At 45.2% G+C, this 26211-nt stretch overlaps 1 protein-coding gene across 1 annotated transcript; it reads left to right on the top strand.

Annotated features, from left to right (window-relative positions):
* Positions 1-9263: 9263 nt before the first annotated feature.
* COPS8 (COP9 signalosome subunit 8) lies at positions 9264-21320 on the top strand. Its single transcript, XM_072874888.1, has 8 exons — positions 9264-9409; positions 12343-12413; positions 14002-14050; positions 15590-15722; positions 16689-16796; positions 17267-17329; positions 18501-18542; positions 19850-21320. Exons 1-8 carry the CDS (start codon positions 9332-9334, stop codon positions 19927-19929), a joined length of 624 nt encoding a protein of 207 aa, XP_072730989.1. The 5' UTR covers positions 9264-9331; the 3' UTR covers positions 19930-21320.
* Positions 21321-26211: the final 4891 nt, after the last annotated feature.

Here is a 26211-nt window from a genome sequence, read left to right as displayed (position 1 = left end):
TGGCAGTGATGCTATTATTCTGGAACATGGGTAATTCGCTCAGAGACCAGCGCTCGCTGGCATAGCAGCGCAGAATGCGTGGGCTCTGGAGACGCCCAGCTTGGTCAGAGTACCCCTGGTTGGGTTTTTTTTTTTTTTTGGTACATCCAATGCCACAAGGAAAATCCTGCAAAAACCTAAGATCCCGAGAAAACGTCGAGAGGAGGTGGAAGGATGGGCCTGCATCGCCGGCATCAAGGATACTCCCAGACCAAGGGATGCTCCTGCGGCATCAGCAGTGACTTCTAGAGCAGCTTCTCCAGCCCTGCCGAGGTGGCTTTGGTCCAGGTGCATGTCCCCTGGTGCAGGGTCTGTCCAGCTCGTGGTCTCTGTGTCTGCACCTTTTCCTTTCACTCTCCTTCGTCTTTTTTTTTTTCCCAAGAAAACATCATTTTACACAAAATCATGATCTCACCCAGGACCAACTGGCTGGCCTGTCCTTCCCAGGAGAAATTAATAAAGAATAAAACCCGATTGTGCCGCAGATAAAGGCACGTCCACAGAACTCAACTGCCTTTCCAGCTTCGAGGGAGAGATTTGCACTTGCCTGAGATATTGCAGAGAGCAAGGAAAAATTCCCAGCTCAGACCACAAAACGCGGCCCCAGAGAGCGGGGCGGCTCAGGGGGATTTTCGGCTCGCACTCCCATCTCTTGTAATGGGCAAAGTTCCCCCGCGGTTGATGGAAGACTTGCTCTTCAGCTAAACAAAACCTCTCCTGGAGTGTGTTTGCTCTCCTTGAGATACAAAATATTTACAAAAATGGATGAAGTTTGTTATAAATCCCAAATTTCTTTAATGAAAAACTTTTGCTCTCCTCCCGCAGCCGGCAAGGAGCATCACCCCGGGTACGGGTGGGCGGCTGGGAGGCGTGGGGAGGAGATCCCACCCTTCTGCTGCACCAGGCGCCCAGTGAAAACGTGTTGGATCACGGTAAGAAACATGTTTTTTCCCATGAGTGGAAGGTGTCTTTGTCTTTCCTTCTTGGGTTCCCTTTCTTCAGGGTTTTTTCCATGAAAATAAAAGGAAGACAAAGAGAATGGGGTTTGGGTTTTTAACCTGGGAAATGCTGCCTGAAGCAAACTTTAGGGACAATCTGAGCAAAGCGTGAGCCGTGTGAGAGGGTGGTGGGGAGCTGCGAGGGTCTGGTGGCCACAACCCTTCCCCGGCCACTTGTCCCTTTGGAGATGTGCAGCACGGCAGGTCTGATCCCCATCCCCACACCCCCATGGAGGTGACAGACCCCCACCAGCAAGGAAACGGGGCAGGACCCTCTCCAGAGCAGCACAGGCCCTGGGGAGCAGAAGGAGGACCTCCCACCACGCACTTCCAGGCTCGAAAGACACTGCAAAATTATGGTCTTTGAGGTGTGTGGGCTCTTCAAGACCTGGCCTTCAGAGACAGGAGGGGAGCGGAGGGGACATCCTCTCCTCCCAGCGCAGGAAGCCACCGAGCCATGGGAAGCGACCGCTCCGTCACAGGGGCTCGAACCGAAAGCCTGGGGCACGCCTGCCTGCGCCGTGAAATATTTATTCCATGTAGCGTGTTTGATTTCTTTTCCAAGTTTTTTTTCTCCCTCTTGTTTTATATCCATCTCTCTTCCTTTTCAGACCCGCCTTATTCCAGTATTTATGGGAAATATGTGGCAAAAGACCAGAAGGGTTTTTTTCCCCCCCATCCTTGTTTTAAGAAGTACTTCCCCTCGCCGTCCTGCCGACAAAGACCCGTGGAAATTAGGGATGGAAAGGACCTGCAAGGTTGGGTTTTGTACTCCTGCCAAGACAAGACGTTCCGGCGCGATGCAATCTGTAGCGCTTCAGTTATTCGAGGTTTAACAGACCCAGGTGTATTGCTGATGCAGAGACGAAAGCTCAGGCTTTCCAGGACAGGCACGGGGAGAGACAAGCATGGCTTCTCCTGCCCTAAAGGCAGTCTGGTGGCCTGGGCTTGGCTTTGGGCTTGGTGTCCCCTGGTTCCTCGAGGAACGCAGCAGCCACCAAAGGGGTTGGCTCAGGCTGAAAGCCACCACGGGAAGCCACAAGCTTCCCCCAAAGCTAAATTCTGCTTTACTGGTGCTGATGTAAAGCCAGAGAAAGTCTCTTTAGATGAAAAATCAAATATCTTCTCCCGCCTTGTCCCTCTCCAGCTCTCAGCTTGCAGAACAGAAGTTGGGCCACCAGCGCCCCAACTCTGCTGCTAAACCTGCTAAATATAACTTTAATTTCTGCTCTGCTTTCTCGCCGCAGCTTTTGAAAGAGCAACTGTTTGCAGCCCGGGACAGCGCATCCTTAGATGCAGAGACGGTAGAGTTAATAGGGGAATAAGAAGTCCTTGGTGTCACGCATGGTGCCCACGGTGGCCCAGCTGCAAGACAGGGTTTGCCTCAGGACCCTGTGATGACAGCCTGGGGTGTCTGGGGGGCTAAGAGCCCAGGGGGCTGCAATATAACTGTACAACCTTGGAAAGGCTTAGAGGGAAAAGCTAACGTTGAAAATGGACAGCAAACTGCATCTCACTCTTGCTCCTTCCTCACCCAGAGATACCCAGGGTCTGACCTAACGATTTCTACGGCCCCTAGAAGTCATGGGACTATTTTCTGGCTTTTCGATCCCGCTCATAAGACACAGATTTGAGCTGATCCTTGGAAATCAGGAGCAAACAAGCAACACATTTCCTCTTCCAGTCTCACAAAAGCATCTCATCAGAAGTTTTAATCTCTTCTGGGCCAGCCCCTTAGCCCACAGCATCCTTGTGCAGGATGCAGATCGGATGGAGCAGGGGCTCTTCTCCCCACGCAGAAAGGGGAGCATCCCTCCCTCGGTGTCCCCAGGGATGCGCACAGGGGTCCCGTGCGGCGACCCGCATCCCGGCTGCCTCCCCGTTCCCTCGCCTGCATCCCGGCACAGCTGGATGGGGAACCCAGCTGTTGGCAGGCAGGGCTGCGGGAACAAAGAGGCCATTGCAGCGTGGACTTTGAGTAATCGAGAGCAAAGCCCGGCAGCTCTCAGCAAGCCTCAAGGCCGTGAAATCTGATTCGCGCCCCTCCGCTAGCAGCGATGGGGAAGGGACCCCGAAGGCAGCACGCTTTGGCGGCGGGGAAGGACAGGTGGCCGCGGGCTGGGAAGAAGGAGCGTAACGAGGCGTCACGGCTACAAGATCTTCTTTGTTAGGATGTTACCAAAGTAGAAGAGTGACTGCGGGAGAGGTTTCGGCACAGCTGCCTGAACTCCTTACCTCCTGGAGATCAAAGCCCGCCTTTCTAATTGCGTCTTTTATTACACTCACCCAAACACTCGCCCGGCATCCCGGTGGCTTTGCGCGGGGAACAGGTGTTTTTTAACACGCGTGCGATTACAGGAGATTAACAGATTTAAAAGTGTGCCCCCAGAGACACAGCAATGCATCATGCTCCTGTTAAAATGGGGGATGCTGAGCGGGGCAGGGAGGTTTCTGCAGGAGCATCTCCCTCCGCGGCACGGGAGGCTCATCCCACCTCGCAGGCAGCCGATGCCGTGGGGCAGCTTGGGGCAGAGGTGTGCCCCTGGCCAGCCCCAGCACAAGCTGGGTGGCCAAAGGAGGCCAGGGGGCCCTGAGGAAGCCCCCAAGCTCCCAGTGCCAGCAGGACCCCCGACACGGCTCGTGCGTCCCATCCTGCTGCTAAGGGCATGGGTTGGAGAGTGGCTGCAGCCTGCTGAGGGGCTCCTGCACAGGGCTGCTCCATCCCTCACATGCCCCAGCTGGACCAGGGACTTCCCCTCCACCCCCCAAATGCTCCCTACGGCACCAGGGACCCCCCCCCCAATTCATCCCCTCCGACACCCCGTGTTGGACCAGGGACCCCCCTGCTCCATCCCCCAAACACCCCGTGCTTGACCTGGGATCCTCCCCCTCCGTCCCCCCAAATGTCCCGTGCTGGGTGCTTGATCCTCCCAAACCCCCTTCACTGGACCAGGGATCCCTCCCTTTCATCCCCCCAAATTTGGGGGGTTTCAGGGATTTCCAAGCAAGGGAGCAGGGTAGTAGGAGATGCAGTGAGGAGAAGAGCTGTTACGTTGCTGAAAGATGGCGAAGGTCTTCGCTGTAGAGGATTAAAATATGCGGAGAACAAGAACCTCTGGCCCAAGAGCCAGGGAGGGACAGAAACTTGGCTGAGGATCCTGCAGAACAAAGCAAAAACAGGAAAATGCATAGACATGCCTAGAAGGTCATGAAAACAAAGTTTAGGTTAAATACACACGGGGTCTCTTTTCCCCTTGGCAGGTTAAGAAAGGGCAATCTTTGCCTCCAGAGCTGCTGGCAGAAGCCATCGCTCTTGCCTATTCCCGGGAAAAACAAGAGGGGGTGGATGGAGGTGTTCAGGGTGGGCAGAAAGGGGCTCAGCCGACCCCCAAATCTCAGCTGGGGAGAGATTTGCTCTGGAGGGGCAGCAGAAGGACACGCAGCCCAACAGGCAAGGAGAGCTGGGTGGACAACCCTCAGCACATCAGACCACACCGCTCACTTTGCTACGGTCTCTGTGGTCTCCTACGCATCCTCCAAGCTCCCCAGCCTCCCCGATTTAGGGATTTTGCTTTCATTTTCCCACCGTGCTGTAGTAAACATCCATATAACCGAGACCTCAGGTTGGAGTTGATAAAACAAGGAGGAGAGAGGCAAAAAAAAAGTAATTCCGCAGAGAGCTTCTTGTTTATTGGAGCTGAAACCAACGCCCTTATCAAAATGAAACGATTAAAAAAAAATGTTGGGGGAAAAAGAAATGGTAATTTCCCATCCGGTGCTCGCCGTTTCCTTTCTGCTGGGCGCAACTCCTAAAAACGAGGCGTTTGTCCCCTTTGATGGCTGGTGTAAAATGAGCTTTGATGTCATGGAAGGAAATAATGTATTTAGATACAGCCCTGGCTCAGATCAGGCAGAGCTAATATAAATCAGGGTGCTGAGGGGACCGGGAAGGGTGTGGAGAGGTTCAGCTTGACCCTTTACCACCATTTTCTTTAACTTTCACATTAAATTAACTTTCCTATTGTTCCATATCACCCTGTTACATCTTATGTTCCCCATCATGACCCTTTTGTTCCCCTGCAAAGCTTTTGAAGCAGACGAGAAAGGGAAACCTCTTGTAATCATCTTTCCAGAGGGTACCTCCAGATCACAGGCAGCACATGGAAACGACTGGGAAAATAAAGCCTTGTCACAACATCTCTGCTAATCTTTCGTGGAAATGCCTTGGTATTTCTTTGAAAACAACCCATGGCTTATTGTGACTGTCCAGGACGGCAGCACTGGCATCCTTTTCTGTCGCCACATTAAAATTCATACAAGGCACAAACAAGTTGCTGAGATTTTCATGCCATCGCCGCCGGGAGCCGAATAAAAATCACATTAAATTTACTTTACACTTCTGCAACAGCTGGCGGCCACGTCTTAAAGTACTTTTCAAGCCTGTGGGCCAAAGAAAAATCAGGATCCTTTCAAGTCAAGGAGTTTTCCCATTAATTTAATGTGGTTGGCTTTGCCAGTGGGACAGATTTTCCAACATGTTCAGCTGTTTTCCGAGTCTGGCCTCTTCTTTTGGTGCCTGAATTGAAGAGAAGCTCCTGAATAAAATAAATGACCCCATGATTTCCCGGGATGCTAGCTCAGCTGGTCTCGGTCTCTGTCCGGAGGCGCTGGATGATGCCACCTTACAAGGGCCAAGCTCATCCTGCACCGGCTCCAGACAACCCCAGGAACAGCATCCAAACCTCCCGGATTTGTAATAATCCTGGAAATACGACAGATCTGCTGTATTTTATTTTGGTGACGCAAAAAGCGTTAAAGCATGCAAAAAGCAGCGTATCGCCTTCTAGCGTGTTTCCGCCCTGAAAATGTTATCACGGCCTTAACCAGCTTTGGAAAAGGGGAAGAAGAGAGAGGAAAGATGCAGCACGTGCGTGCAAAAGGGCAGGTTTGGGCTGAATTCATCATTTTTCAAGAAACTTTTCATTTCAACAGAAGCCGTTCCCCACGGGATAAAAACAGTGCGGGCAGGGCAATGGGGCATCAGCCTGAGCCATGTGGCTTGATGTTTTCTGCTTGTACTTTTATCTGCAGGAAAATTACTCAGAAGGGGGTGATGCAATGATGTCGGGGTGCTGGTGTCGTGGTTTTAGGTATGCTTGCTGGTCCTGAAGCCTGACCCCTTTGCGGGATGTCTCTGCAGGAGCGAGCAGCCACGGTTTGCCCACGTACCGGGGAGTTTCCTTGCTTGCAGAGGGCTGGTTTTGCTGTAAGTTAAGTCTTTGTGCTGAAAAGTCTGGGCTTCTGGATGTCAGAATTAAAATACACTTGGTCTTCTTGGCCCGCGACCAAAACGCAAACCTCCATGGTCTGATTTTCTTAATGAATTTAGCTCCTAATGCTGAAACCGCTCCGCTGGTGACACCCCTCCGGGCATGGCTCTGCCACCTTGCCCTGCGCTGCCTGCGGACCTGGGGCCATGCTCCCCTATTAACCAGCCCCAGCCCCTCCCAGAGCAAATATTTGGGCTCTTTGGACATCCCCGGCAGACAGCATCTCCTGGCCCACCGCTGAGATGTCGGTTAAAGCCCTCTGCAACCCGCCTCTGCCCCAGGGCTGAGCAAAACTGGGTGGGCGAGGGTGTGGAAATGGCTCTTGCTCAAGACAGGAAGGCAAGAAAGGCCGTTGGAGCATCTCGCTCGAGGGGTTGACCTCCCAGCCGTGACGCTGGGTTTCCTCTTGGCTTTTGGGGCAGGGAAGAGGTCTGAAGACCCCGCCGAGCTGCTCTGGCAGCGTCCCCAGCTTTTGCAACCACCGGGTTTGCAGCTCACGCACAGGGAGGAAATAAAATACCACGGTAAGCCAACGCAGGGCAGTGAAGTTGGTGGCACAGAGCAAGTTTCCGTCAGTAGTGGGATTTTTCGGCTTGGCAGGAGGAGACCCCACGGAGAAGCGCATCCCCCTCGGTGGCTAAACCGTGCGGCTTGGCTTGGTGCATCACGCTGGCCGAGCCGGAGCGTGCATGGAGCACAGCGAGCACACAGGGCTTGCAGGGAGACATCCCCGGGGGTGTTAAAGAAAGGCGAGTGGAGAGGGATGGAAGGAAGAAAAAAAGAAAAAAAAGAGAGGAAACAGCTTTTCCGGCTGCCCCCACGCTGAGGCATTGCTTCCAGAGAGGTTCTGGTGGCTTTGGGAGGCTCAGCTAACCAAACTGGAAAGCAACACTTCCTTTGTTGTCCCAAAAGCTTAATGAAATCCTGCAAAAAAAAAAAAATTAAAAGGCCTAACTGCCCCAAAATGGAAAGTTTCTCGCATGAAAGGGACAGAGGGATGTTTGGCTGCAGCAAGCATCTCGTTTCCTTGGACTTTTAGGCAGTTTCTCTTGCAGCTAGTGCCCTCTCGCGGAAACCTCTCATCTGCTCCATTTTTACTGTTTTTTTCCCCAAAATGAGATGATTGCCCCACAGAGAGAGGGAGCACGCACAGAGGCTGCGGTTCTGCCCAAGCCCAGTATGGCCAGCAGTGCCGGGGACCTTCCCACCCGGCATCGGGAAGGAGGATCGCATCCGGACGGAGGATTGCAACCCTACGATGCCCCACCACGAGACGAAGCCTTCCCAAGCCAACGGGCTCCATGGTGGCAATCCAGGATGGTCTGACCCCAACCCCGCCGCTGCTAAGGGAAGGTCTCCCGCCGGCAGCATCACAAGCCGACACCGGCTTTGCTCCCCGCCTTACCTCCCAAAAAGCACGAGCTAATTGGGAATGGGAGCAAAAGGTGAGGACAACGTTCCTCTCAGATGTCCGAATGTCAAAGCGACGCTGGCACGGAGCTGGGGGCAACAAAGAGCCGGCGGGATCGATGCGGCCAGAGGGGATGGGAGCGGGATGCGAGGTCGGTTGCTGGGAAAAAGCGATGCCTGAGCCGGCGGAGCAGCAGTGCCATCGCCTGGAGCCCTCCACCAAGATGCTTTCCTCCAGGCAAATCCCAAAGCAAACACAAACACATGTTATTTTTATTTTTCCATAGCCAAGACCTATCCCGGAGCACGGAGACTCCCCGGCAAAGGGGCCAGGCTTTACACCAGCCTTCCCTTATGCCAAAGCATTGAGAGGCTGAGCGTCGCTATTCTTTCCTTTTTTCAACCCAAAAGCACGGGGAGCACCACCAGACAGCCTTCACGTCGGCACCGGCAGCAGCAACGGCAGTGAGGACCACCCTGCGGCAGCTGGGTCAGGCTTGCAGGGCACCCTAATTTTGCATGGAGGTGGTGCAGCTCTTGAGCACGGCTGGGGGAAACTCTCCTGTAAAGGGCTGGAGGGGCCCCTCGGTGAATATGAAGAATAAATGGTTTGGGGATGGTGTTTGGGGCAGTGCTGGGGGTGGAAGGTGGCAGGGGAGCGCTGAGGTCAGGCTTTGTTCAAGGGATATGGGGCTGCGGAGGATGGGGGAAAGCAAATTCGTTGTATCAGAAAGCAAGGGTTGGCAGAAAATGAGGCGCCCGGGTTAATTTTACCCTAAAAAATAAGAGTTTCCATCTGTGGCCCCAGTAATTGCAAAGACCAGGTGACAATTCTGCCATTTTCCACCGATTCATGCAGAAATGTGCCTCAAAGCGGGGCTGCGCTCCGTGCTGCAAACGTGTCCATCCTTCAGGCATAAATAAGTCAAAAAAACCCCCCAACCCCCCCCAAAGATAAAGTCATAAACGGGGCTCCTGAGGATGGGAACCGGAGCCACGGAAAGGCCACGGCGGAGGGGTGGTCCTACCTATAGCATAGCGTATATGCTCTAATATGCCATTTTAGCACGTTGTGTGGTATTCTGGCATATATACTATTTTACGGGATATAGATGCTATGTCATATTGTATACGTAATGCGTAATAAAGGACGTAGCGTATGTATCTCAAGCGCCACCCGGTATGCCAGGTACACAAATAAAAAGCTAGACAGAAACCCCTTTATTACACACAAGCACGCACAAATAATGGGGAAATAAAGGCAGAATCGGCCCCTTCCTTAAAAAACGCGGGTCCCACACACGTGCTGCCCACCCCCCCGCCGCCTCCGTGACCCCGCCCCGGCCACGCCCCCGGTCTTGGCCACGCCCCTCCCGGCCGCCCTGGCTCCCCGCCCCGCAGTCCTCCAGAGCATAAGATAAGCAGGGCTAGAGCGGCTGCTTTAGGCCGCGTGCGGAAGTGCGTACTGCTCGGGACGGAAGTGGCGTCAAGGCGCGGCCGCCTCCTGAGGGGAGGCGGTTCTGGCTGGCGGCGGCGGGGCGCCGTGAGGGGAAGATGCCCGTGGCGGTGATGGCAGAGAACTCCTTCAGCTTCAAGAAGCTCCTGGAGCAGTGCGAGACCCAGGAGCTTGAGGTACCGCGGGGCGGGGGCCGCGCTACTGGGACGGGCCCGGGGGCGCCGGGGCCTGGCTGAGCCCCCCCGTGCTCCGGCGGGGCTTCGGGGCTCGGTGCCGCCTCGCAGGGCTGGTGGGTGAGGGCACAAGCGTTTCCAGCCGCCGCGGGGTGCGGTGTGGGTCAGAGACTGTTGCCCGAAAGCGCTGTTCTGAGAGTCTGCTCCGGCCCTAGCAGGAAGGGTATCCGCGGCTCTCTGCCTCTGTGTGTGCTTGCGGGGCTGGGGAGGGTTCAGCGTTTAAACTTGCCGCTTGTGCAAAAGCCCGCCAAAAAGCTTTTCAGAAACTTGTGAAGCTGCAGGCAAATATAGGAGTGCATTTTAGTATAAATGTTAGGGTCTTTTTGGAGAGGGGGCGTGTGTGTGAGGGAGAGAAGTTCACATGTGTCTCACGTGGTTGAGAAAAAGAAGGTATTGAAAAGGGGAGTGGGGCCCTGAATTACTCTTAAGTCAATGGTGCACTTGTTACGGGAGCTCACACTGGAAGCTTCCTCTGTGCCGTTTTAAATTCTATTGCTTGATAAGTTTTCAGATCTGACTGTGTGCATTGTTAGCGTGCCAGACTCCAGCTTGTGGTAAATCCAAGTGGCACCATGTTAACACTAAAAGCTCTTCCCGGGTGATATCCCTAGACCCTTTCTCATCTTGCAGAGTTTCCAGGGCTTTTCTAAATGTGAAGCTCACACATCCCACTGTAGCAATTTGAAATAAGGGCAAATTTTGAATTTTCCTCTTTTGTGCCCTCCTCAGTGGTTCTGATTTTTAGATCTTGTTACCCTGGCAATTGAAGGGAGAGAGCTGTTCCAGCGTGTGATCGCTTGCCACAGCAGAACTTCGGTGTTGACAAAGCACACAGCTTTGCAGTGGAAAATCTAATCCTTAAATGGAAGGGGTCCCTACTTGTGGGTGTGCATCATCAAGTTTCAGTTGATGTTTCTGTGCACTATTTCTGTGCTGAGCCCAGGTGCCTCTCGTGTTCCTGGCATGTTGCCGCAGCTTCTTGGTATGCGCCGAGTTCTGTAGAAGAGCGTTATGGAGCTGGAGGGAGATTGTTGTGCTGAAACTGAGCTACCTGCTGCCTCTATCCATGTGGGCATAGAGAAGCAGCAGTGCCCTTGTACCATGTGGGAGAGTTGAGTGTGGTTAGCCCTCCCTGCTGGGAGCTGTTTAGTACTTGCTTTGAAGGTGTATTCCCGCCCTTTAAAGGAGCACGCGTGTACAGCACTTACTGCTCAGGTGTGTATTAGGGAAGCGTGGGTAGAGGGTTATAGTTAGGGTTATGGGATGACGGCATGTGTTAACAGTCACTGAATGGCTTCCCGTTAGGGAATATCTTTCTGTAAATTGAGTTATCTTTTTATTCCCATTCAGATTAACAAGCTTCAAATCAGTGGTTGATACTTGGTTTGGGCAATCTGTTTGAACCTGATTTGCAGTGGCTTTGGCTGCCTTTTGGCCTCCGCAGAGTGATGGGAGGGTTGTGTCAGGCTGAGTTCTGAGTGACAAGGGTAGAGCCCAGCAGGCTTTGGGTTTGGCTTCTGCAGCCACCTGAGGAAGTTCAAGACACCCTCCTCACTCCCCTGCTGTGGAGCGTGTGGTGTTGGACCTCTGTGGGTCCCTGGGAGCTGCTACAAAGCCACTGGATTTAGACTGCGCTCTGCTCAAGGTTTCTGCTGTGCCCGTCAGCAGAGTCTCCTAGAGTAAATGGTGGTAGATGCACCCTGGCAAACTGTTCCCAAATGCTTTGACAAAGCTGGTAAGTTATTTGCTGTGTGTGTCTGCATCCACATCAAGATTCTTGTGGGCACGCTAATAGCTGCTGACAGCCTTCGTGTTTCAGATTGTGAATTGATATGTAGGCTGATTTTTTTTGCAGGCTAGATGCAGCCACAGAGCTTCCTTCAGTAAGACTGTAGATTGTAAATCTAGTTGTTTTGGTGGTAGTTAGCTTTCCTTTGTGTTCTGCTAGTCATCTGGCAGAGACACTAATGAATTTTCTTTTCTTGAGTATGGAGACACACCAAAGGTGAAGTTTTACAGTTCAAACGGGTGGTGTTAATTGACCTGGCTTTGTTTCACTGGCCATAATCCAAGGAACAGTTGCAGAAACTGTTGTATTTGTACGTAGGTGATGAGCCCTGGAACCAGTGTAAGAATGGCTGGGGACAATGATATCTGTTCCATGACACAGCTAATCACCTGCTTTTGGCTTAGATGAGCCTATAAATCACACATGTAATTAAATCAAATAGCTGCAGAATTGGCTTACTGTGAGTGCTTGCTGCGCTATCCTTTGATAAATTGCTAAAACCTTATTGGAAATCTTTTCGGCTTCTAAATGATTATAGACTTTCAAAATTTTATAACTTTATCATATTTCCTTTTTTTTTTCTACTTGTGTGATATGTGAGGTGTACTGAAGTGTGGCAAGTGTCAAAGCTTAGTTTGGATTTTTGAAGAAGGGCAGTTCAAGCAAGGAAAGAAACTTTACTCTGGCGGAGTGCCCTGAATTGAACTGAAGTTCAGCTCAAGACAGATGAAATCATGAGTGCCTAAAACCAGTTGTTTGTAAGGAGCTGTAAAGCAAGATGGTTACCACTTCCATGAGCATTAGCTAGAATGTTAGAAAGATGTAACCTTACTTTATCCATGCAGCAAAACAAACTAAGTTTTCTAAGTAAAACTTCTGGCGTGAGCAAGTTAACTCTTCATCATAAGATACAATGGTATTACTATAACATTGCAACTCTGACGACTTGTCCAGACCTATTATGTGGTGTGAAAAACATTAACTGTTTTGGAATGTTCAGATTTCATTAACCTTGGCTACCTGGTGTATTTGGTAAGATACCTTGTTCTTAAAATATGTAACCGAATTATTTGTACTTGTTTTTTAGGCCCCTGGAGGAATTGCAACACCCCTTGTTTATGGCCAACTTCTAGCTTTATACCTGTTGCATAATGACATGTGAGTGGCTTCTATTAATCTTTAACTTCAGGTACTATTAGCTTCAGTCACTATTAACTTGACTATGTCACTATGTCACTGTGACTTCAGTCACTATTAGCTTGAGCTGTAGTTGCTAGAATATTAGTGATTGGTTATGTGACTAACAAAATCCATGTAGGCAGTGCTGGCTCTTTTTTTTTTTAAATCATGGAATTAAGTCTCTTTCACCCTTTGCTCAGTCAGGAAAATTATTCTCCTTTGTCTGCTCTTGCCCACCCTTATGAACTGTAGGGAAACAGATGGGCTTTAGGAAGAAAGTTCCTTAAATAATGAAATTGGTTCCTTTGGAAAGTGTTGAACACTTCAGTGTTTTGATTTGTAGCTTTTCAAGGCTGCACTTGTTTTGAGTAAGATTGCATGCCCCTCCTTGTGTCTAATTACAGCAGGAGAACTCTAAACTGTCTGTGTTAAAAATGAGGGATACCGTTGGCTTGAATGAGCTAAATCTGCAAGAAGCAGTGATCCTTTAAATTTGGTCTGGTGGATTATTACCATGTCCCTGTGTGAACTTGATTCACTGTGTTTAGGGCTTTATTGAGAAATTGCTGATTATGTATTCAGGCAGAATAAATGGCACTGCCATGTCTGGTTATCAAGCCAAAGCAAGCATTGGTGTGGGGATTCGAAGGTTTGTGTTTTTTCTTGCATTGTAGGTGTATATTCTTTCAGGGCAAATTCCCTGAACGCTGGTACTGATATATACTGATAATGCAGATAACCTTGGTTCAAATGAATTTGAAGTTTTAGAATTGTGCTTTAAGGAAAAGCAGTGAGTCTTTTTCTCTATTTTGCATTTTAAATCTTGCTGAGAACTTGTCACCGTTTCAGTTTGATTTCTGTGCTCTAAAGATCAATGACTAAATATTTCAATATGTCCAATCTCCAGAATGTATGTGACAAAGCTGGGTTGGGAAGAACATGCGCTAAACAGTCTAAATCTTTGGTATGCAAAGTGGGGTGTAGGCACATGAAGAAAGTATTTTTGTACTATTAATAAGTAAAATAAAAATATCTTTAAAGGGTGTTTATTTCATCCTCTAACTTCTATTTTTCTATGCTTTATAATATACAGAATATGTTAATACAGTAGTACATGTATATGATTTATAAATACATATGCATATACTGGGGGTGCATGCTCAAAAATGTTTTTCTGCTAGAAGTGCAAGATCAAAGTTGAGACACCACTGGTCTAAATGACTACTGACACTGAGGAACACATGTACAAATAGTAACTTTTCCTAAAGATGCAGCTATTCCAAAAATAAAACTGCAAAACTTAACTTCTGTGAAATGCTGCCTAGGGTAGATAAATGAAAAACCTTTTCTAAACTGGTGTTAAATGAGGCAGTTAATGAACTATTTGTTGTATTATGGCAGCCATGTTGTCTACTTGAGAGTAGCTCTTTCTACTTCAGTAGGCATAGAAGGGATATTTTAAAGCACTGAGACTGTGTTAATTATAGCATCTGAACAAACCTTTTGGTGTTTCCTCATAGCAAACATTTGGTTACTGAGAAGTATTTTGAACTTAATTTTTTTTTAGGAATAACGCACGGTATCTTTGGAAGAGAATCCCTCCTGCTATCAAATCTGTAAGTACTTCATAAAATGCCATTTGGTACTAAAAAAGTTTCATATAAGCTTGCAAATAATGACTTTTTCCCCTGAGGATTCTGTTTGGTGTAGCCTTGGGCTCAGTTCTGTGCTGTGAACTGCTTGCCCAGCAGATGGCATGTTGGTCTTTAAGATCTCCTCGTTGCTCATCTGCTACCTCTTTTCCTTCACAAATAATCTGGTGCAACAAAACTCGGTAAATCTGTAGGCTTTTTAGTAGAAAGCCTTGTGATAAAGGGTAGTCAGCTGGAGGAGAGCAACGGATCTGACTCTGGGATGGGGCTGCGTTCCACATGAGCGTGCAGAAGACCTTGTGCAGTGAAAAATGACTTCAGATAAGATGCATCTTCAAACTGATTAACTTTCTGAAGGCAGTTTGTTTTGCACTGCATTTGGATCAAAGACGCATTTTGAGGATTTAGCTAAATATGATACCAGAAATGCTTCCAGACCTTACTGTTGTTAGGTTTTTAGTTCGAGCTCATATATTTTACAAGGAAACAAGCCTTCTGTAGTCTTGTATTAAGAAACCTCATGGTCAAGATGGGACCTGTCAGGTGATTCTGAAATAACTTTCTCTTTCAAGAAAAAAGTAGTTACATCAGTTGAGTCAATAGTCATCTGGACCAAATTTTACTTGGCCTTTCTCTGAAACATGCTGTATTTGTTGCACAGCAACATTCTGTGAATAATGTGGCTGCTTTGGTGTAACTTGCATATCATGTGAAGCATCACTCTTGGTGGGGGAAACTTGTTGCATGAATTATTTTGGGAAGGTTACACCTCAAAGCAGAGTATTTTCTTATCTGTATGTGTAGATGAATCTTCTGCTAATTGAGTCAAGTAATGATTAGTATGAGTCTTAACTTCAGAAACAAATCGGCTCTCCTTACAATTGAAAATATTACATTATTACCCAGTTCGGTGTTTGGTTGCTATTCTGACAGGGTGTTCTGGAGTCTAGTTGACCAAATGACAGCGTGCAACACAGTAGAAGTAGCCCTTAAAACCAGTAGTGAGAGAGCAGTTGTAGTGAGCATGGCACCATATGAAGTGTGACCTACTGTCAACATTTCAAGACTTTCAATTTGAAAATTGCCTTCACTGTACAAACAGCCACTGCCCTGCGTAAAGCCTCTGTTGAAGAGGCAAGCATCTCCCTAAGCAGAAAATAAGCTGTGCCTGTCCTTTTGCAACTCCAGTCAGCAGTCTGAGTGCAAACTATCCTCCGTGATTGTTTTAGCTGGTATGTCAGCCTGGATTGGTATAACTGACATGTGAGCAGGCTTTGCTTACGTGGGTGATAAAGTTTTGGCAGAGGATGGGTCAGGGAGCTTGCAGCAGCGATACCTGCTGGAACAAGATTTCCCAGTGCTTGTCTGATCATCATTACAGGTATTGTGATATACACTTGCAGTGGGAAAGGGAGGGGAGTGGAAATGGGTTTACACAGAATGGGTTTACACTGTAGAGAATACACAATTCTGGATTAACTGGTGGGTTTTTTGTTGCGACAGGCAAATGCTGAACTTGGTGCGGTTTGGTCAGTAGGACAAAGAATCTGGCAGAGAGACTTTCCAGGAATCTATACAACAATCAGTGCGCATCAGTGGTCCGAGACTATTCAACCAATCATGGAAGCACTTAGAGGTACACATTGAACTTCTGTAGGTAGCATGGAATTATATGTTGCCTTAAATTATTTCTGTGTGCTCAAACACAAGTAGACAAACAACTACTTATTATGAAAAATCAAAGTGGTCAGGAAGATTGCCAAGTTTTTGTAGGTTTTAGTTATGTGGTGTAAATAAAAAGCTCATTACAAAAACTTGTAGAAACAAATGGAAAGGTTTTTATTTATCAGGGTTGTGTGTGTGATTGAAATTCCAACATGAAAGAATACACATGCACCATATGTTTAGTTCTGTAACAATTAATGGTCTGTTTTGCTATCTGGTTTTATCAGACTTTCAACGAGTGATCTAGGGAACTTGGCTTGGCATTTCAGAACCTTGTGACACTTAAAGTTTTTCTTTTCAAGTGGCTTTAGACAAATGCTTTAGTTATAGACTGTGCAACAGTAACATGTAAAGTCTTGCTACTAGAGGGCAGTACGGACTGCTAAAAAGCCTTCCAAAGTATTTTGCAATAACAAATTCTCTGTAGCTTTAGAAACAACTGATTTGCAGATGCCTTGGTATCAAAGCAAATGTGGTTAAAAAGGCATGAATAGTTTGACTAATGGCTTTTTTCATTATTTTTTCTGATTCTGAACTATTTGACACACAAGCTTATTGTAAATGGAGAATGCCATCAGAAGCAGAATTTCCTAAACCGGTTTACGTACTGGTGGTAGTACTCAAAATGGTGCAAACTGCATTTGGAAGTCACATGTGGTCTCTGAGGGGTTTTGTCCTGGCATAGAGCAAGCTATTGTCTCTGGCTGCTGACTGTGGTACTTCAGTGAATTATGGGAAGGGAGGGGGAGCTTCTAAAGCGCTAGCTCTAAGGGTCGTAGTGGTTTTCCAAATGTGTTAGAATTGGAAAAACTTTTTCAGATTTCTGAGTTATGGAGATTAGTCTACTGTCTGCTTACAGTGTTTTGTCTCTTCTTAGATGCAACTAGGAGACGAGCCTTTGGACTGGTTTCTCAGGCATATACCTCAATAGTTGCAGATGACTTTGCAGCCTTTGTCGGGCTTCCTGTAGAAGAAGCTGTGAAAGGTACTTTGCATTTATTCACTGAATAGTTTTTCTACAGTTGATTGAGATCAAAGAGCTGTAAGTGATGGTAAATAGAAACATGTATACAAATTCTGAGACTGTTATAAAGAGAAGCGATGGGGCAGTGAATAGAGAAAATGTCTTGGTTCTGGATAAGTGTTTGATTTTTTTTATTTGCCACTAGTTACCATTGGTTATCCTCCCCTTTTATATGTGGAAGTGTTAAAGCAATTCAGCAATGAGGGAAGACTGAAGGTATCGGGTTAACCTAGTTTTGTGTGCTGTTATTACTTTCATGAGCTTATTTGTTGAACTAAATGTCTAAATGCTCACAAGAAATATGTCTGAGTTGTGGCATATAGGCAGTGTACTGAGATGCTCCTCTAGTGGTCTTAATGTGCATCTTTATTTTGCATTTCTAGCAATTATACAAGAAATTTGTTCTTACAAATGTAAAAATGCCTTTTCAGGTGTATTAGAACAGGGCTGGCAAGCAGACTTTTCAACTCGTATGGTAATGCCTAAAAAGCCAGGTAGGTGGAGCTGTTATTTCATTAGACATTGAGTTTAGCATTTTCTAGTAATGAGGTGTTAGTTTTTAATTAAAACTTTGTACAATATTCTTTTAGATATTTTTATGGGGGCTTATGCTGCTGTAAAACATGGAATGTTGATATGTAGGAATTACAAAGTAGTGGGTTTGGTTTGGGGTTATGAGTAGTTTGGATTAAGCTGCATCCTCAAATTAACTTTTTTAAACAAAAGCAGACAGGATATGCCATGATTTCTCCTGCTCCTCCTCTGCTGCTGGCTCTGACTCAGTGTAACATAAGTTGGATGACCTCAAATGACATGTCTTAATCTAATAAAGATGAGTAAAAGTATACCATTTTGAACCTGAGATTTTTTCAGGAGAAGTAGAACTTCTTTGGGCAGGGATGTAGTGGATCTTTGTTCTGAGGAGCTCAAGTTGTTGCTGTAATTTCCTTTGCTTTTTAAAACTTACTCTACTGGATCTTTTCTTCACTGTTATGATGTTGATAACAGAATATCTGTCCCTGCAAAGCTCAGCCTGCAAAAATACTTATTGGGGTTTTTTTGATAAAGCAGTATCTATGGCTGGCTGAGGCAAAAATAAATGTTAAGCTATGAAGGCAGGGATGAAATGACTGTGCTTAAACTGCACAGTGCAGCTGTGGAAGAAGGAGCCAAATTACAACGTATCTAAAAGGGCAACATCTGTTAGGCTAAGAAAATATATTGTTTGTATGGGCAGAATTTTTAGGTGTTTAGAGCCCAGAACATTATAATAAATGTGCCAGGCAAGGTGTTGAAATTCTGTGCCCCTCAGGGGCACAGAACCAACCAGAGTCCTGAGCTTTTGCATGTGATCAGTTTTTTCATGAACTGGTTGCAAAATATTCAGTGCTTACAAGTACTGAGAGTTAGTTACATGTGGTGCTTTTCCAAAAGTGAGTGCGAGAACTATTTTTGAGGCAAAAGAAAGAGGCAGGAGGTTGTAATCTATCGTGAAGCTGCGTGTCTAACCAGCTAAGCCTCGGGTATTCTGCTTTTTAGCTATGAAGTAAAACATGGTAAATGAACAGGCTTAGTTTTAATTACCCTTTTATCCATTTTTGGCTTGATGTATAGAACTGTTTAAAATTGGTCCACTGGGCTAACTTCTCTTGTGTTTTTCTTCAGGTGTGCTGGAAGCTTCCTTTAACAGATTTATTCCTTCATCAGGTACTTTCTGTTTATATGTAATGTACTTGCATATATCTAAACTCGCGTGATTAATATAAAAACAATTTCACCACCACCACAAAATGGGAATTGGGTCTTAGAGAAGTGAATGTTGTCATTCCCCCCCCCCTCAAAAAACCTCACCCCGATCAGGTGCTATGTAAACACGTTTCTCCCTCTGTCTTCTCTTTCCCTCATGTTTTAAGGAGTGCCTGAGATTTCCACTTCCATAGCTGAAGCAGGGAGCAGATTCCAAAGCAGGGGTAGACAGCCCCTGTAGAACAAAGGATTTTGGTGAAAACTTCTGACTTACAGGCAGTTTCTTCACAAAGCAACTCTGAGTAGGTTTTGTTGCTTTTGTGTGATGTGGGACTTCTGAAGTCTTCCCTGTAGAAGAAAGCAATGGTCTGATTTTCCTCAGAGCTCAACTATAGATTGAGGTGTAATATGTTGTGTCATGCTGATTCTCAAAACACTGTTGTCTCTATTGTTCACAACATAGTGACAGCACGTCTGAATTGGTGGCTTGCTGTGTCTAACACAGTTGCCAAAAATGTCTTAAATTTACAGGTTTAATTCCAAGCCCATTTCAAGAGCTGGGGTCTTGCTTTTTGAAAACATTCTTTTGATTGTCAGCCTCTATCACAAACTTGCAGCCCTTAGCAGTATGTCTACTTCAACTATATCCTGAATGCTACTCTATTAACTCTTCAGGAAGAGTAAATGCAAATTTTCCTGCTATTTTTTATTTCTGACTTTTAATTCCTAGCCTCTCCCTGGCTTTAGTCACTTGTCTTCCAACCTATTGTTAAACTAATCTTAGGTTAGCTGGCATTTATTTGAGGATCTGCATGTGCACTGCATTCTCCTGCAACCCATGCAGTACTTGAGTATGTTTTGTTAGTCAGATAACCCAGAATATTTATTTGGTATCTTCAGTATGGCAACCTGTAAGGAAAGGAGCAACTGAAGAGCTCCAGGACCTTTTTTTGTCAAGTGGAAGTACTGTCAGTCTTCATTATTCAGACTCCAGTGTATGCAAAAAAAACTTTTGGAGACTGCCGACAACTGGAACTTGTTACAGCTATCTTTGCTGTTAGTAAGCTTTGGACTACTTAATGTTGCAGATAACAGAAAAGTAATGTCAGCTGAAGCTGCATAGGTAGGAGATACAGTTAAGATATGCCCCATAAGACTGTTCAACAGTCTGATGCATTTAATTTTTTCCTTACTGTTGTGATGGATGGTGTTGTGGATGGATTTGCTTTCTTAATTTCATTAATGCTGCATTTGTTTTATCTTTGTAGAACCTGCTCCGGTTCCACCAATTCCAAATGAACAGCAGTTGGCCAGATTGACTGACTATGTGGCTTTCCTTGAAAATTGATTACCCTGCTCCTGTATTCAGAACAACTTGGGAATCCTGTGTACTGACAGTTCTAGAAATCTAAGATTTATTTTATTTTATATCTGTTAAATATTGCAGCGTCCCCTACTCAAATGTGTGAAGTATACAGCGTATGTTATCCCAATTCGTGTTTTGCCAAAGCCAAGCTAGCAATTGAAACAATCCTTTAACTCCTGTAATATTTATTCAGTAGGTACACAGCAGTATTACCTAGTAAGTTTTTTGTTGACTTGTAGGTGAGAGAGGCAGAACTTTTTTCAGGTATATTAGAAATGGACAAGAAAAATTGAGTAACGAAGCAGGTTAACTGTGTTGAGGAATTCCTGCTAGTAGGTTACGTGCTTCTATGCTGAGTACTGCAGTGCTTATCACAGATCAATTGCATGTTGAACTAAAGTACAAAGAGTGGAAGACTGCCCTACCCATATCTGCAGAGAGGAAATATTTTGATGAAACAGTAACTTAAATAAGAAAACAATTTACAGTAACTCTTTTGCAAGTGTATTTGTGGCATATTTATAATTGATCTTTTTTCTTGTTGGTCTTTTGGGATTGTTAAATCTTTTTGTTTTGATGTGAGAAACTTCACATCGGCATATTTTTACAGCAGAATAATTGGAGTCATTTAAGAAAGGCAAATCTTCACTTTGAGGAATGATTTTTACTTTTGGAAGATTTTATTTGAGTGATGTAGGACACCAGATAGTTGCTGGGTAACCATACACCTTCTTGAGGCCTGTCATGTCTTGGTTCTTTTCAGTACACTAGGCCAGGATCTACAAGAAACAACAACTCTTACCTGTGGTTAAGCTTTCTGGATTACCTCTGCAGTTATTGGAGAGGAATTTAAAAATTAGAGTAGGTGTCCCTGAGTAGAGACCAGTTGGAACGCGGATGATATTTTATGCTGCAGTGTCAGTTTGAGGAATACATTTTCTATATCAGAGCACTGCTGTGTTAATCTTTTGAGTTGAGAGTGGATTTTAGAAGCAGAAAGATGACTTGTATTCCTAAGCTGCTTATTTGTGTAATGCTGGTAAAAAGGCTATGGGAAAATAATGGTGCTTTAAAGGGCAGTGCATGCCTTCATTTGCGTCTCCCAAACGTTCTTTCCAACATCATACTCAGTGGTTTCATCACAGATGGCAGGCGTGCCGTATGTTGTGATTGTTTTTTCCAGTGTGCACTACCTACTGTACATTCTCTTGTCGGGGATGTGTTAGCAGGGAGGAATTAAACTGTGCACTGCTGCTTTGAGAGCTCCCTTTATATGTAAACACTTACTCAAAATGGTTATTTATTTGAAACCCACCTAAGACTTGGATTTCTGAATTTATCTCCAGTGATATTAAAGAACATGTTTACACTGACCTTGTGTACTTGATTTTTAATTTTCCTTAGAGTACAGTTGTTCTGGCTTGGCTAGTTTTTAATGAACTCTTACTGATAAGTCTCATTTGGGTAGAACTAGTTAAAGATTAGCACAATACATTATGCCTAGACAGGTATTTTGAAGAGCTTTGTGTGCAGCAATTGGATGGGTTTATATTTAAAAAAAAACGGGTGCCCTTCAGATGCCTTTTAAAATATTCAAAGGTGTAAAGTATTTGAAGAGCTAAGTGAAGATTTCCCCTTCTGTGTATGTATTGTGCAACCCTGCAGTTGTTTGTAGCGCACAAGAACAACCCTCCTTGCAGCAATGAAAATTAGACGTGATTGAAGGATTACTAGCCACTTGCACTTACTAAATGGTAATGGGAGAAGAGCATTGTGGACACTGGTAATCTGTGTGTATCTCAGGTCTACTATCAAATCTCTCAAGTACAGTAATCTTGACTCTTCTCTGTCCAGTTATAACAAGTTCATAGTTTTGAGATATTATCTGGTCTGCTGTAAAATTCAAGCTGACTTTTAGCTTTGGGTATGGCATTAACTCATAACTTGCTTTGAGTACTGTGCTCCCAGCCATGCTTTTTTGTTGGTACTTCTTTGGAATCCAAGCTATTTCAGATCTTTCATCTTCATTGCCCTTTATCACGGTTTCTGGTTCACAAATATCCTTTTTCAGGCGGTCTGCTTGTTGCCACTCTTCCTAGTCATGTGGTGGACATAGCATGGCTTGTAACATCAGCAAAATATTTTGTTTGTTCCTGATCCTTTCTAAGATTGGCTCTGTTCTAACATCTCGTGACCACTGCCTTGTTCTCAGTGTAGTAATGACAATGACTTCAGTATCTTTCATCAGCAGTAATAAGTAGGTTGGTGTGCATCACTGCATGTCCTTATTCAGGGTTTTCCTCTCTGGTTAGTGCAGTGCATGCATGGATAACAAATGGGCAATGAAACAGTAGATGGAACTTCAGTATTGTAAGACACTTCTGGTCTTTGTAATCAGACTTGCTTTTGACTTCTTGAATAACTTTATAATCTTGGCATTGTTGCCTTGCTAGCCTAAAGAACTTCATGAATGTTGAACATAACAGGTATATTACAGTGATTTATGGTAGCCTCCTCCACTATGAAAACTGACTACCTGCTACTCTACCCTTAGCCAGTCCTTTCTGCTTTAGTCTACTAGTTTGTGCAGTTTTTGAAAAATCTGTTGTATATGAAGTAGACCGCTTAGTCCACATTTGTTGAGTCTTTGTAGAAAACGTTAGTAGATTGGAAGCTGCCTACAAAACCAAACCACACTTCCTCAAATACTGGTCTATGTATTTTTAGTATTTCTCCTTTTTACTAATGAAAATGCTGCCTGATTCCCCAGTCTAGACACTCATCTTGGTTTTCTGTTTTTAAATGGGCAGGTGAGGAGCAGGCTGAATTTAAATCTTGGTAAAGGAACTAGAGGTATTCAGTGTTGGAGAAGTAGGGGCATTACAGCCAAATGGAATGCTGTGCTTCGTGTCTGGGAAGGGCAAATGGGACAAGTTGCTTTTTTATTGGTGTTAATTTGAACTAACACTGGAATAGCTCTTACTCTACTGTCAGTGATACAGCTTAATACAAATGGCCTTTTGAGGGATGTTGTTGATAACTGTAATGAGACCTTTAATGGACTTGTTTGGCATGTATTGAGCTAATAAAGTAGAATTTTTACTTTTCCAGCATGTTCTTAAAATTACCAAATGATTTTACCCTGCAGCAGGGTATCAGCTGGTTCACAGTACCTATAAATGGGAAATTTACATCCAGTGGCAAGTTTAATGTAGTTCTTTGTGGAGATTGTGATACGTTGTCATGATTGATTTGGTTCCTGAACTGCACTGTGCCATGGATTCTCCAAATGGGAATGAGGGCCATCTCCAAGTACTATGAAGTGGCGTGCTTCTGTTTTAAAATACTGGATCAGAAAGTTTGGAGTTACAGCAGGTTGCTAGTGAAATTCAGAATTGGATTTAATGGCTGAAGACAAATGCAGCTTTTCCATATCAGCAGAGGGTTACTAGGTAGAAAGACAGATGTTATTGTATAGCATAGTTTCTCTAATTAGATGAAGAAGACTTAACCAGTCTCTGAAATGCAGCGAGAAATCTGTCCGTAGAGCTGTGGTTAACCTAGCAAGCAAAGATACAAGGTGAGCTTGATAGAAAAGGTAGGAGAGTTCAGTTCTCTTGAAGGCAGTGAGTAGTCTCAGTACAGTAACTATTTTTAGGCTTGCTCTAACTCATATGATCTTCAATTGAGTGATACTATGGAAAAGTGTAAACAACTTTGTGATACGTGACATTAGAAAAGCCAAAATCGGACGTATTAGTAGAAAAGTTTTTCTCTTTTGGCTTGGGCCTATCTTGTGCTAAAATATTGCAGTCTCAAGGGGGTCAATAACAAAAACTCTGCTGAGCACAATGTTAGTCCATTTGTTAGACATAATCTGTGTTAAAGGATTTCAGTTTACACTTTCACTGCTCCGGCAAGCCTAGCATAGCTTTGTGTTTCCCCGTCTTGGTAAACAGGTTGTGTAAATTATTTCCTGAAGTGAGATCTTTCAGCATTTGAATACTTACCTGGGCTGCTTTAACCCTGTGCTTTCAACTCAACAAAGAGGAGGTATTTTTGTAGTCATATTTGCTTTTTTAATTAAAGGAACTGGTGTGGGTTTTGGAGTTCTTCCAAATGCTTTTCTGTCTGCAGTGCTGGAACAGTGCTGGAGTGGGAGGACCTTTGGGTTAAGAAACCATTAAGAATTCATCTGGGAGGAGAGGTTATTGAAGGATTTGAAAAAAGAAATTCCATTTCAGTTTAGTGTTTTCCATTTTCATCTGCATCCCACAGGTAATTGAAGATTGTTTCTTTGCATTTTCTTAGCCTCTCCTATATAGGTCAGTGATGCTCATTTAGCTGCAGTTTCAGTCTCTGTAGGGAAAGCTGTCTCAGCCTAAAGGTAGTTAAAAAAGGAGAAACTGGGTATGGAGGCAGAACAGTAGAGCATGCCTCCCTGCTGAAGATCCACATGGAAACCTTCCATAGGCTTTAATAACAAAGCCTAGCAGATTTTCCAGGATCTGATCAGAGCTGTCAGTAACTTGGTTAAGAAAATGAAAGCAGAATGGACATGCAGAAAAAGTCTCACCGGGTATTGCAGGAGAACGGTACCGATGTTGCTGTAATAATGCATTCTGATTGATTCTGCTGCAGATACCATGCTTAGATAATATTCTTCCTTGTTTTAGTAATCTGGATTCATTCTGAAACCTAATGGAGGCTTTTCTGCATTGCTAATCTGTAAAGTGTGTGCAGAAACCGGCCAATCCAGTTCCTGAGCATTTGAGAAGCTCCTTTTAAGGGTGGAAAGGGCATCAGCTCAGCCTGGTGCTAATTATTCCTCTGGTGGCCTGAGTTTATTCAGGTGACTGGTTACAGTAGTAGCAGGTACAAGATACTAACCACTGTGCTTTGGACATCTCGTTGGCTTCTTTCTCACCGTAAATATCTTTCAGGGCTTCCAAAATGAATGCCGCAGCTGGATTATTCAAGTTAGTCTTAAGAGTTCTGCCTGGGCAAGGGGAGAGCTAATAGTGTTGTCATTAAGTCTGTATTCCAGCAACCTGGTGTACGTGCAATAAAACCCTGTGTAAGACAGCAGGGGAAATCTGGAAAAAGATGTTGGGTGGGTGGCTTGTTCTGCCTGTGTCCTACCGTGCTGGAGTTGGCTGGGCCATCATCCGGACAGCATGTTGGTGTTTTCTTACTTCTAGGAAGGACTGTCTGGGCGGGCTGGCTGGCTTGGCCCTTCCAGTTCCAGAGCTACAAGCAATTCAAAGCATCTGATGCCCAGAGCCTGGCTTCCTGCATTGAGAGAAGCAGTCCCGAAGCCTTTACAAGGTGTCTGAAACTACTTGTTACTATGTGTTTGATAATGTCCAAGAGTGACTAAAAGAAGGGGCTCACAAGATTTTAGTCTTGGTTTCAGTCTGAATAGTCTTAGTTTTGTGAAGACTAGGGCTTGTAAGACATTGTGCAAGTCCACAGTGAAGCTTTCTTCTTCAGGTCCCAGTTGATGTCACAAATGTGTTCCCATTTACTTTCCTTAAATGCTCATCTTCATGCAAACCTCTTGGAAGTTGGTAGTAATGTACTAAGTGATTGGCAAGCTTCCTGCAGACTATTTATGAAAGCTAAAATCAAAACCTAGGTTTGTGTTACAATTTGTTGTATTTGTCTGTCAGATGCAGTGGAAACAAAGTAAATGGTTATTTTACCAAGGATACCTCAAAGTACCTAAATATTGAAGTAATAGCCTGCTGTAGTTTGACATCAGCTATCCTAAATCTGAGGAATACTACTGAGTGCTGATGGGCCTTATGTATTTTGGAGCTGGTGCACGGGGAAGTGATGCAAGTTATCGTTAGCCCCCTTGCTGCTTGGTCAATCGAGTGCACGGAGGTTTTGTAGTTTCACGTGGTTAGCTGTTTTGTTTTAAAGAAGCATCCACAACCCCTTGCCTCTGTCAAGTGTCAAACAGCTGTCAAAATACAGGTTTGCAATCAGCTGCCAATGGACTGTGACAAGCGAGAGGCAAATAAGTTGCTGGTTTGTGATGGGGAGCAAACTTACAAATATTTTACATTCTCAGATCATACCAAATAGCTTGGGAAGTTTGCCTTTTTAATCTACTTGTGTTGAGCAATGGAAAGTAGCGTGCATTCCTGGTTTCCTGTTTTTAGGGTTGGTTATTAAATGCTAGATTATTCTGTGCTTTCACAGCAAAGAACTGCTGGTGGGATGCTAGGGCTGTGTGGCACAACTTAATGTAAATAA

This window comes from Ciconia boyciana, chromosome 10, assembly GCF_034638445.1.
Source record: "Ciconia boyciana chromosome 10, ASM3463844v1, whole genome shotgun sequence".
Lineage (NCBI taxonomy): Eukaryota > Metazoa > Chordata > Aves > Ciconiiformes > Ciconiidae > Ciconia > Ciconia boyciana.
This window is presented reverse-complemented; position numbering and strand designations above follow the sequence as displayed.